At 35.0% G+C, this 13,506-nt stretch overlaps 2 protein-coding genes across 5 annotated transcripts in view; one reads left to right on the plus strand and one right to left on the minus strand.

Annotated features, from left to right (window-relative positions):
- Positions 1-1,747, minus strand: part of LOC107677304 (phospholipid phosphatase-related protein type 5-like) — a 61,928-nt gene extending 60,181 nt beyond the window's left edge. For all 4 annotated transcript variants that reach the window (XM_016472172.1, XM_016472171.1, XM_016472168.1 and 1 more), the window contains exon 1: positions 1,580-1,747. The gene's annotated coding sequence lies outside the window, so the exon portion shown is untranslated. The remainder of the gene's footprint in view (positions 1-1,579) is intronic.
- Positions 1,748-3,286: 1,539 nt separating this feature from the next.
- LOC107677253 (phospholipid phosphatase-related protein type 4-like) overlaps positions 3,287-13,506 on the plus strand; it is a 21,031-nt gene continuing 10,811 nt past the window's right edge. Inside the window, exons 1-2 of the mRNA XM_016472080.1 lie at positions 3,287-3,541; positions 7,067-7,252. Of these exons, the coding sequence (XP_016327566.1) occupies positions 3,464-3,541; positions 7,067-7,252 (264 nt within the window). The 5' untranslated portion in view covers positions 3,287-3,463. The remainder of the gene's footprint in view (positions 3,542-7,066; positions 7,253-13,506) is intronic.

The raw sequence follows: 13,506 nt of genomic DNA on the forward strand, positions 1-13,506 counted from the left end.
TGCCGTCAGAATGAGAGTCCAAACAGCTGATAAAAACACCACAATAGTCCACAAGTAATCCACACAACTCCAGTTAACATCTTGTGAAGTGAAAAGTTGCATGTTTATAATAAACAGATCCATCAGTAAGATTTTACCATTGCTTCTAGCTAAAATAAGTGAGTCCTCTATGCATAACACTACTTTGTCCAGTGAAAAAGGCATCTCGTCTGAATCAGGAGAGAAGTATGTACAAATCAAGTGACATTTACAAGCGAAAACAGTCCAAAACATTTCTAAACAATGTTGGTGGACTTTGATGTGAGAGGACAACAGAATTTTCACTAGCTGGAGAAAGTGTTATTATGGATTATGGACTAGTATTTATCCCAGAATCAATGGCTTAAAGTTAAAAATGCCTCAATGATGGAGTTATTTCTTACAAACACGCAGCTTTTCGCTTTACAAAACATCAACTGATGGACTGGAGTCATGTGGATAACTTGTGGATTATCGTGTTGTTTTTATCAGCTGTTTGGACTCTCATTCTGACGGCACCCATTCACTGCATTCTGACGATCCACTGGTGAGCAAGTGATGCTAAATTTCTCAAACTCTGTTCTGATGAAGAAACAAATACTGTATTTGGACAAATAAGCCAAACATAAAAATGTCTGAATGTCTTTTTTATTATATATCAAAATATAAGCCATTCTGCAAATAAATAAATAAATAGCACACTTTTCAAGCAAACATTTCACAAACAAAAGATTTGCTACTGTGAGTTTCAAATTATTAAAACAACACTGCTGTTAAAAATTAAAACAAAAAAATATTTGGACACTTCTTGGCTGTGAAATGTTAGTGGAACATGCATAGTTAATGTGATCAACTAAACCTGTGGTTACTCTGCAGTGCGAACTTGAGAAGAACTTAAAATCACCTTTAGACCACAAGATTAGTAACTAAAGATGGCTAAGGAATGTGACGTTAGTTCTAATAAAAGATTTTGCATAATTTCCAGATGCCACTTTTTTTTCTACGTTACCTAATGCAATAGAATTCAGACACTTTTAAGTGTGCCATTACTGTTTAAGGGGTCTCTTTACTGAAGATTGGCAGCAACATCCTCTGCTTGTTCACTGAATATTGGATATCCAGCTATGTACTGTACAATGAATTGTTAACTTGTTTAAACTTCTTTTAGTCTTCTAGTCAAAAGACAAACATAAACTTCTTTAACAACTTTAAGTCAAAATAGCCAAAGTAAATCCATATTTTAGGTTTTCCCTGGAGAAATCAACATTCTTTTATGAATTAAGTGTCAATCTTGTTAAAAACAAATCAAACAAAACCTAATTCAGACAAATGTTCTGTGTGAATTAGGCTGTGAATATTGTGTGAATATTAGTTCAACATTCATATATTTTTTTTAATAACAACAAAAAATAAATACATTTAAATAAAATTAAAAATAAAATAACAAAAATATGCATAGTTATATGCATATTTAGTCTCTGAGAGGATTGGCTGCGCAGTGCTGTATCTCTATAAAGCCATAGATGGCATAATGCAGTGACACTGAAATACAGAGTCCTACCTTTGCCAGTTTGACTTTAAAACAGCATCAGAAAGGACCCTGCTGGACGAGGGAGACACATTTATTATTCTCTGCCGCTCGCCGATCGCACCTGTTTGTTTTGCTAAACTTTTAAAAGTACGAGTCGTCTCTACGCCATTTAAACCACCGGTTATTGAGAATGAGCTTCCTCAGTCATTCAGTCAGCTGCTGTTACTGCTCTGCGCATGCGCACTTCTTAAAGAACAGTCCACTGCACCTCTCTGATGGCAGATCACGCACACCTGTAGGGGTTTGTTCTGATGAAAAATGTTTGTTTTGATGAAAAAACACATCTGAAAAATTGCGAAGAGCGATCCGCTGCAATAAAACCGCGCGATAAAAGAGCATTTAAACGTATGATCGTCCTGACAGAAAGCGAGTTGACGTTCACTACTACTGTATATTGAGCGTGCGCGCATGCGTCATCCATACGAATAGGCCTAGCAGCTAATGGCGTTTTATTTCATTGTTAAACAACTTCATTTAATTTTACAACTTAAAACAATTTAATTGTTCATTGCATTGCGTTCTTTTGTATTTGCATTGTACTGTATTTCACTGAACTGCATTCTATGATATTACATTAATATTAATATAGCCTGTTGCTTTATATTGATTTGTTTTGTAAGGTGAGATCACGACATGACAATTCCTTTTCAATATTCAGGATAAATCTTTAAATGTTAAAATCATAGCTTAATTAATAAATGTAAAATGTACATATTTGATCTATGGTGATAAACTGAACCTGAGGGAATTGTATTGCTCTCAGATGATGCTCTTTTATAGCTCATGAGGCTTAATGAGAGTTCGTATTCAGGTTCCAAAATAGCTGCGATTTTTTTTTTTCAGGAAATAAAACAGAAAACAACAAATAAAAAAAATAGTTGAGAGTTATATTGTAATCATCTGAAAGTGTACATTTGCTCTTCATCGAATCTCATTGCTGTCAACAATTTTTATTTTTTTATTTTTTTTACATATATGAGAGTTAATAGCTTAAGTTTATTCGCCATACGGATAGCAGACGAAAAAGAAGAGTTTTCACTAAAATCGTCGGTGTTTGTTGGGCCAATGTGAACTAGCCTTTACAAAAAGAATAATGCAGTATTATTTAGGCTATATATGCAATCAACGTTTCTTAAATGAACTAGTTAGCAACCATTTAGCTACAATGTTACACGTCTTCCTCTATATTTAAGCATTAAGAACGTTTTATTTAACTGTTTTGTATTGCATTGCTCTGAACTATTGTGTTGCCTACTGCTTTACTTTGCATTGCAATGTATTGTGATGTATTATTTCCTGAGCACTAAATGCCCAAGAATCAATCAAAATAAAAAAAGATGGAATTCCTTTAATGTTGCAATTCATGTGAAATTATTTTTCTCTGGCAGTGTTAATATAGATGCTATTAGTGTGTATATGTAGACTACTCGTACCTTTTTGTGGTATTGAATAATAAAATACTGCTTTAGTGCTTCCTGTATTCTACAAGAACACGTCTAACTGTCACCGTCTTCATTCGTGACATTATTAATAATAATGCGAATGACTGGAGAAATGCGCAGCTTGTGCGCATGCGCGTCAGGACGCAAGACCCTCATCTGAAAAATCTGATGTCATCTTGCCGGCAATATTTTCCTCTCTGGCTGTAAATTCAATTGAAATCGTATTCCACTGCAACATAAACAGTGCGTGTACATGGTGAAAGGTGTAGATTGTGTGTGTCGTTTGATTCTGTGTGCATCATGCATCTCAATGGAGCAAGCAGCAGCTGATCTAGACGACTTGATTTGCTGGATGAAGGTGGACGCTTAGGACACAACAGGTTATTGGCGTTTATTAACGGAGAGAAATACGATGTCTGCGAGAGAAAGACTGAAAGGGAAGATGATAAAAGAGAGCGTGACACTGCTGCCATGCTTTTATTTCGTAGAGGTAAGAGACCGTCTGTTTACATGGGCACGTTTGATTTGACAGGTGACAGCTTGCGAGATCAGAATGAGATAACGGAATCAATAAATGGAACATTTAAATATTTGACTATTTATCTATGGTGATAAAGTGAATTGAGGGATTGTATTGCTCATAAGATGCTCTTTCAAAGCTCATGAGACTTGATGGAGTTCTCCTTGACTGAAGTATCTTGATCTCAAATGTTCTCCTAAATTCCGTGGGAGAAATTAAACAAAAAAAGACGGCTGCTGAAAGAATGTTTGAGTTCATATTGTAATCATAAGAAAAATTCTCCCTTTTCTCTCCATTGAATCTCATTGCTATCTATAGGATAAACAATTGAGTAAAAAAAAAAAAAGCTTTGTTTGCCACAAAAGAATATTTTTTGCCATTTATGTATGTGTGTGCTTATATATACAGTATATATATATATATATATGTGTGTGTGTGTGTGTGTGTGTGTGTGTGTGTAATTTTGAATTATTTTAGTTTTTTTTCATTATAGCTGGTTATAACTTATCTGAACTTTTGACAGTTTATGGCTCTTTTAAATTTGCAAATGAAACATGAAATTTAGTATTTACTTTTCATTGCATTCAATAAGCACAGTGTGCAAAGAAAAAAGACTCCCACCAGCTTTATTATTATTAGCATTAAATTAAAATAATAAATGAAAGACACTGACTCTTTAGTGCTGTCAAGCAATTAATCGCAATTAATCGCATCCAAAACAAGTTTTTGTTTACATATATATGCGTTTACTGTGTATATTTGTTATGTATATATAAATACACACACATGCATGTATATATTTAAGAAAAATGTTGTTTATATATTACATATATATATATATATATATATTATAAATTCTATGAATATAAATATATACTTCTAAATGCATGTAAATATTTTCAAAATATATACTGTATGTATGCGTATTTATATATACATAATAAATATACATAGACAGTACACACACACATATGTTATGTAAACAACAACTTTTATTTTGGATGTGATTAATCGCGATTAATCGTTTGACAGCACTAATTGATATTTATTGGATTTACATTGAATCCAAGCTTTTTACTGAGCATTGTTTACTTCCGTGGACAGCATCTCACACATTCCTTGTAAAATATCGTCACTTTGATATGTACGATATGTGGCAGAGAGTGATGTCAGCACTGGGATGCTGTGCTTCTGTCAGCTCTCCTTCTTAGATGTTCCCCCCAGGAGGTGCTGCTCTGCTCTCCATGCATCATGATGGGGTTAGTGGAATATATGTAGGTCAGTGTGACATAAAGAATTGAGGCAGTGCAGATTTCATACGCACATGCATACACCGACACACGTGATCTAGTACTTAGGAGGAAGATCTAAGCAGTCACTCATACATTATGCAGGGCTGTGCTGAATTGGACATTTTCATTCATTTATTCATTCCTCCATTTGCTGTTTTTCACTGAGCTTTGCAAAATTTTTTGTCAAATACCAAAAATGAAGGTCTAGGAGATCAGGATTACCATATTTGAAGGTTTTAAAGAGATATGATGCATGTGCTCGGCAGAAATGGCTGGATTTTGTGCTTCTCAAGATATCACTTATAAGTTTCATCAGGTCACAGAAACCTCCACGTCTCCTCATGTGGAGCAGTGCTCTTATCGTAACGGGCCCTTTACCGTCCGGACACCATCTGCACCTGCTGGGATGGTGCCTATCCCACATAGATCTGAAGAAATGCTATCCTCCCCATTTATAGCCATCAATTATTAAGACATCAGTCTCGCCTCTTCTTTTCGTTTGGGATAATCTTGAAGTCAACATGAAATTGCATTCACAAGCTTTTTTAATTCAGTAACATGATGTATTTCTGATTGAAAATGGATCTTCAGTCAGAAGAAATTGGACTTGATTAGATCAAGAAAATGTTATCCACTTGTTTTAAAATAAAACTGGACAATCAAATGACCTTCAATATTCCACACATACACTGTAAAAAGTTGTAAATAAAAGTAGGTTTTACAAAATAGTATTGTAATTGTTCTACTTCAAAATTTCACATTTAATTCAATGTGTTACTTGCTGATTCTTTGGAATTATTTGCGAAGTTTACTAGCAATTTCTGAGTGAAAATTGTTTCTACATCACTTTTTTTTAGTGTATTACCATCTGATACCATCAATATACCACTACTTTACAAAGGCACAGGAAAAGGATCAGTTCTTTGATGCTCATGGTGATGGTCGGCTGCTTTGTAAATCTCTTACGGTTTGTCCCAAGTGCCAGTGCTTTGGAAGAAAATATGGGTCAGTGGTATCAGTAGGCCACAGTGCGGCTCAGCACAGAATGGCAGCTGCATACTGTATTCATCTGCATATCAAAAGCCCGCAAACTGACCCAATCACTCTACTGTAAAAACTTCAGCCGAGAGCTCTTAATTACTGGCTTACAGTGATAAACGCGACAAAACAATCTGTCATAAAGAATACTAGATGATTTTGTAAACATAAACTTACACTGAAAAAAATGGAGTAGAATTTACTTGAAAAAAGCTAAGAAACAAGTTTCACTCAGTAGTAAATTTCACAAAACAATTATAATAGTAATAGCATTGAGCATAAAAATGTAATGATAATTATAATAATACCTATTGGATAAAAATGGTTGCCAGACAATTAAACACACACATGCACAGATATATGTTTATGGTATTCATGTATCATGGTATTTACATGGCGTATATACTGTATCATAATACAAAAATATATGTGACCCTGGACCACAAAACCAGTCATAAGGGTCAGTTTTTTGAGATTGAGATTTATACATCATCTGAATAAGCTGTATAAATAAGCTTTCCATTGATGTGTGGTTTGTTAGGATAGGACAATATTTGGCAGAGTTACAACTATTCGAAAATCTGGAATCTGAGGGTGCAAAAAAATCAAAATATTGAGAAAATCGCCTTTAAAGTTGTCCAAATTAAGTTCTTAGCAATGCATATTACTAATCAAAAATTAAGTTTTGATATATTTACGGTAGGAAGTTTGCAAAATATCTTCATGGAACGTGATCTTTACTTAATGTCCTAATGATTTTTGGCATAAAAGAACAATCAATAATTTTGACCCATACAATGTATTTTTGGCTATTGCTACAAATATACCCCAGCGACTTAAGACCGGTTTTGTGGTCCAGGGTCACATATATTCTGTTTAATGTTAGTGTGAGTCCATCTATAGCTTTTCTGCAATTCGGTGAATCCATCGCTACTAAATTTGTACTACTAGCTCACAGGCCTACAGATATCACCTCACAAACTCATTATATGGCTTTCAAATACCTAGGATTTTATTTATCTTCTAAGTACTACTGTCTGGGTGTATATTGCGATAATGGCTGACTGACTGTATGTACATTTCCATAGGGACCCGTTATGTGGACAGTGTAATTCTTTGAAAATGTTTGTTGAAGAGTTATGTGATGTTTTCTCCTCTCTAACAGCTTCCTCTCCTGGTCTCATCTATGGTCAGTGTGTATTTTCTGGAGTGGACGGACATTTTCAAACCGGTCCGCTGGAATTTCAGCTGTCACGACCGCAGTCTGAGTCTGCCTTATATCGAACCCACACATGAGGTCATCCCCTTCCTCATGCTCCTCAGCCTCGCTTTCGCAGCTCCTGCTATTACGGTCAGTCTAACCCTATACCGCTACACACACATACACATAGTGCAAGATGTACTTCTGCTTTTGGATACTGTATATTGGATAGGACACAAACCGTTGGCCTCTTGCTGATGTTGCCTGCATTATTGTGATTCACGCAAGCTGGTTGAGTACCTGGAGTAACATTTCTATCAAACAATTATTGCAATAATACAAGTCTTGCAGTGCCAGAGTCTGGTCCACTCTGCATCTAATTCTAGCTAAGAAACATTCACATAGACAGAGAATAATATAACATTGTCAGAATAATATAAAGTGCCCAAGAAGGTTATATTCAATGGCCCAGATTTTAGTTATTGTTTCTACTTTTCTGAGGATTTTATTTGCATTATATATATATATATATATATATATATATATATATTGCATTAATATTTAGGCCTATCATATTTATTAAATTATATATTTTTAATACATAACATTTATAAGATTACATACACAATTTTATGTATACTACCTTATAGGTAATGATTCACTCAATTCACGATTTGATTCACGATTTGATTCCACGATTTGATTTTCTCATGATTTTTTTTAACAATTGAGTTTGAAGACATTATACAGTAAATGAAAAGGTGTCCTTTTATTAGGCTATTGCTGCACATTTCTTTGTGAAATTGAAATGTAACAAAACTACATTTTAAAATTTTAAAACAAAAAACCACAAATCAAATAAGTTACACAAATAAAATAAATCTCTTCATATAAACAAACTAAGGCTTTGTCTGTGCTCTTTCCATTTAAAATTGGAGGTAACCACTGAATTTTAATCATGATCCAAACAAAGATGCAGTGTACATGCAACTTGAGCAGTTTTTAATCTAAATTAGACTGTATAATTTTGAAATTTGAAGCAAAAACAGAATGGTCTGACTTTAGTTTTGTGAAACTATACTACATAAAACATATCTGAACGAAACAGCAGACGAGCTGAATGAGACACAAATTCACTCTCTGCCAGCAGGTTGCGCTTATGAACAGCAATGAAATAGTGTTTCCTGGGTTACCTCTGTAAGCAGAGCTGCACTTATGAACACTAATATGTATCGTTCAGAGGCAAGATGAAATGAAAATGCCACATAAACTTTTCTAAAGACAGTCAGTTCCCCTCAGAGATACATTCATATAAACCCCTACTCCAATTGTATCGAAATTTGTTTGAAATGTCAACCGATTTGAATAGTCACATATTTGAATCGATTTTCAGCCGGCTTGCGGTTCATCATTACATCCCTATACTACCTAACCATTCAAAATGTTAGAGTCGTTTAAAGGAGTTGTTCACTTCCAGAATGAAAATTTCCTGATAATTTACTCACTCCATGTCACCAGGGCAGGACTTACGGGGCCGGGGGCCCCTGGGCTTGAGGTTATGTTTGGGCCCCATACCTATACTACAAATGCCCTCAACTAGAACATTATTATGGAGTAACACAAAATACACAAAAATTAAAATATGCTTTCAGATTTATATACTGTATACAATTAATAGGCAACATGTCTAGCCTAGTCAAAGTTTAGATGTAATATTAAATAGTGACTATAATACAATAAACAGGATGTGATCTCTCAGTTGAGAGATCAAAACCCTGAAATAACACTGAGCAGAAAAAAACAAAGAGATATATTATTATGAAAATCTATTGTCTGTTTATCTGTGTCTTTTTATGTCAGATTCTTAAATGTAATAAATTCAATCTGAATAAAAAAACATGTTGGCTATTAACAAAAAATGAAATCACTATAAACAAAATCCATAGATGGATTTTGCACAAGCTATGTTAAGTTTAAATACAACAATGTAGAAATATTAAACGATTGCAAAAATGAAATAATGAGCTACTTTTTAAAATATGAAACTACAACCGCCAGTAGGTGGGAGCAAGTGACTGTCTTAATGAGTGAGTTGAATCCATATGACTTTTAAGGCAATATTCATGACCTAATGCTCCATTATTTTACACGAATGTTCAGATTTATCATAGCACATGCTAAGGAAAATACACGCTATTTTCAAATGATTGACTTAATCTGATATTCTGTGTGAATTTTTTTAACTTATCTAACCTACATTGTATATTAAATAAATGTTTGCAGGAATTTTCCAAACGTGCGAAACCTGCGAAGACGAGTAAAACCAAAATGTGCAATCCTGCACCGAGATTCAGGATGTGATTAAACATATATTCTATTATATAGAGATTTGTAAAATAAATTTCCATGACTTTTCCAAATCTTTCTGGGTTTTTCATGACCGTACGAACCCTGTAAATGGCTATTTTTTATTTTTTTAAATCGTTTTGATACACTTCTGCTCCACTTTGTGTGGAGGTAGTGAGACGGGACAAAGTCCCTGTAAGATATTAGGGTATTCTATAGTCTTTGGATGGGAGAGAGCACTCAAAACTCTTCAGATTAATTTAGTGGAACATTAATATAATATAGAATCATCCTCTGTAAAGAAGTGAGGCGTGAACATGTGAGAATTTATCATTATCTTTGTAAATGTGCGCTCTTTTGGGCTAAAGGCTTAATGGAACCGTTTAAAGTAGCCATGTGATCACAAATTAATCGGCGATTCGGCGCAGCGCAGACATGATTTAATACGTGTGTCCTTTTTCTATGCGAAAAAAAATCATAAATTCCAGTTTATGTTGTTTGATTATGGCTTCGAATGTCGTAGTTGGAAGCTGGAAGCTGTTAGCCCCGGCTGGCCCGTGCGCGCAGTTGAAATGCGGCTAATAATTTCTGACTGGCACATAACTGAACAAATGTAAACGGGTTAAAGCGGGGCCCCCTACAAGGCAGGGCCCCTGGGCTGCAGCCCATTCAAGCCCAATGGTAAGTCTGGCCATGCATGTCACCCAAGATGTTCATGTCTTTCTTCTTTTGCAAAGAAATGTAAGTTTTTTGAGGAAAACATTCCAGGATTTTTCTCCATATAGTGGACTTCAATGGTGGCCAATGGGCTCAAGGTCCAAATTGCTGTTTCAATGCAGCTTCATAGGGCTCTACACGATCCCAGCCGAGGAATAATCTAGCGAAACAATCGGTCATTTTCTTTAAAAAAAAAAGAAATATTTATATACTTTTTAACCACAAATGCTCGTCTTGCATTAGCTCTGCAATGCACATGCGTGTCTTCACGCATTGCGTAATCATGTTTGAAAAGTCACGCGTGGTTAGTTCTCTTGGTTAGTAGGGCGAAAAACTTTAATTTTCTCCAATTTTTTACCTTATTTTGTAAAGGGCGTTTGAATTTCTTTGCACGTTCACTTTTTAAACACTGGGTACTTCCACCTATGTCATGCTTGCATGATTACGTAATGCGTGAGGTCGAGCTAGCGCAAGACAAGCATATGTGGTTAAAAAGTACTGTATATAAATTTACATTTTTCTTAGAAAATGACCGATCGTTTCGCTAGACAAGACCCTTATTCCTCGTCTGGGATCGTGTAGAGCCCTTTGAAGCTGCATTCAAACGGCAATTTGAATATACTGATAAATTAATAATAATATATTAATAATAAATCAATATTTCTTGAACACCAAATCAACATATTAGACTGATTTCCGAAGGATCACGTGACAATGAAAACTGGAGTAATGATGCTGAAAATGTAGCTTTGCCATTACTAAAAAAAATAGCTAAAAATATATATTGAAATAGAAAATGGTTATTTTAAATTATAATAATTTTTCAGAATATTACTGTTTTTACTGTATTTTTTATCAAATAAATGCAGCCTTGGTGAGCATAAGAGACTTAAAAAAAAAAAAAAAAAAAAATTAAATTGAGCCCAAACTTTGGAACAATAGTGTGTGTATACATTAATCCAAATAATTTCTAACAAGACAGTCTCTAAGAATGATTGTACAGAAAACAAAACAAAGTAGCAGAGAATGCATTTAGACTTTCTGATCATTTCACAGACAGACAAAAAAGCTAAAAGTGGAATATACGGTTATGAGCATAAATATGTATTTTACACTGCTAAATGTGTAAAAAAACTAAAAAGTCAATGACAGAAATGTTGTTCCAGGACCGACTAGGATGTGAATGCAGGAGCATGTCCTACTTGACTAAATTTATACAGTTAGCCTGTGGTCTATTATCACAGCTGACACACACCAACTGGCCTCATCTGAAACACTACAGAATAGCACGCACGAATAGCTCAAATACCCAAAGAGTTTTTGCTCACACTACTCCATGAGCAGTGAGCTGTCAGATAGCATCTTTCTCTCCTCGACTTTATGACACCTTTGGTGCATCACAACGCTACCAGAATGGCTGCCAGCCCTCTGAGGATGCCCTGATGACACAGTGAATTTGCTTTTCTCGTCTTCTACCTAGCAAGGTTTCCTCTGGTTAACTGCCAGTCCTGGAGCAGATGAGTGCAGTTTCACATTAGGCTTTACTGTGGATTTATGATAGTTTGGTTGCTGTTCACTAATATGGAAAGTCAGATTATTTCACACTCAAATTCAGTTTTTAGTGCAGATTACGCTGTTGTCTCACAAATGACAGGATGGTTAAATGTTTTTGCAAACGCTAATGGGCACTTGGAGGTAATGAGTTGGTTGTGGTTCTCGTCTCTCTGATCCTCTGAACTTACTTGTAGATGATAGTTACTCTGTTCTGAAGAAGAAATAAACAGATGCACCAACAGCTTGTAACACTTCAAAGAGAAAAGAACATTTGAAATCGCATCATATGACCCCTTTAAAAAAATCATAAATTCACTTCATTTTGATAAATTTATCAGAAAACAAGACTTCTTATCATTTGTCATTTTTACAATCTTGATTTAAGACTTTTTTTGACATTTCTCTGGGAAACATGAAATGTCAAACATGAGAAGAAACATCACTTAAACATAATTTCTATATTCTAGTTAAGCTTTTTCGTAAAATTAAAAAGAAACATCAGTTTGGAAGCATTTTCAAACTTTGAAGTACTGCTAATACAACGTATTGTGTTCTCCTTAGAAAACACCCTTACATTTTCTTTAATAATTTTATTTACATTTTATTTAATTGGTCTTAAAAGGTCTTACATTTGAATTTGAATTTTACTTTCATAAAGCTTGCAGAAACACTGAGTATAGAGCAATAAAATTAAAATGGATAGATGATCTGGCCTTGGGAGAATTTCATGAAAAGATGTTTGAGTTCATATTCAAACCTCTGACATTCCTTTGCAGACTTTGCAAGTCTGAGCTGTTTGTGATGTTGTTCTCTTCTGAAAGTACAGAGGAGACGTGTGAAGAGAACAAAAACTGTTGCAAACAATGTGATTTTTCATTCCTACAGGAAAGAGAAACAGAAAGCACTGATTGAACGACTAAAACGACTAGCATTACAAAGACACCCAATGTACTTTTATCTGCAGCATGTGACCACCATGCTAGCAATTTTAGGTAATTAAATAATTCAGTTTGAGTTGCAGACATCGAGAGCTCTGACCACATTCGCATCTTATCCCAACATGTTCAGCTGCATAAAAATGCACAGTAATGTGTTTCTAAAAACGCATTTTGGTTGTCAGGTAATGACAGTCATTAAAAATGACCCACTCCGTCCTTTCTTTAGCCCATTTTTGGGCTACAATCTGTTTACCTACATAGGCCAGATTTAGCATCAGGCAGGAAGTGACTGCAGGCATTGAGACGTCCTGTAGTTCCTCCAGGTGTCATGACACAATATGAGTGTCTGAGAGGCAGAGCTGGTCAGATGGGATGGGATGGTGCAATCTGCGGGCTTCCTGGGATCTGATTCAGGTCACGGTGTGGCACATGGTCTTGCCAATGTTTAGATCGTATCCTTATCACCTTCCCCACCAGGCCGGAGCATAGAGCACAGCTGATATCAATCCCATGATCCCACTGGGATTTAAACTCCTCACCTGGCGACCTATGCAATATAGAAGAGAAGATTGCCCGCTGTCGAGTCTGTGTGGTCTTTATGGAGCTAAAGAAAAAAAAAGCAGTCAGTGCAAAGGTAGTCTCATGTAACCAGACATTTCTCTTGCGGCATACTGAGCACTAATGTCATAATGAAAATATGATGTGTTCAAGTGAAAAATAATAAAGGAACCAATAAGCATACACATAAATAGAAGTTATATACAGTATACTGTGTTCTTATATGTAATTACTGAATTAAAATTATATATATACTGTATATATATATATATATGTATATATATATATATA

This window comes from Sinocyclocheilus anshuiensis, unplaced genomic scaffold, assembly GCF_001515605.1.
Source record: "Sinocyclocheilus anshuiensis isolate Anshui unplaced genomic scaffold, SAMN03320099.WGS_v1.1 scaffold392, whole genome shotgun sequence".
In the NCBI taxonomy this organism is placed as follows: Eukaryota; Metazoa; Chordata; class Actinopteri; order Cypriniformes; family Cyprinidae; genus Sinocyclocheilus; species Sinocyclocheilus anshuiensis.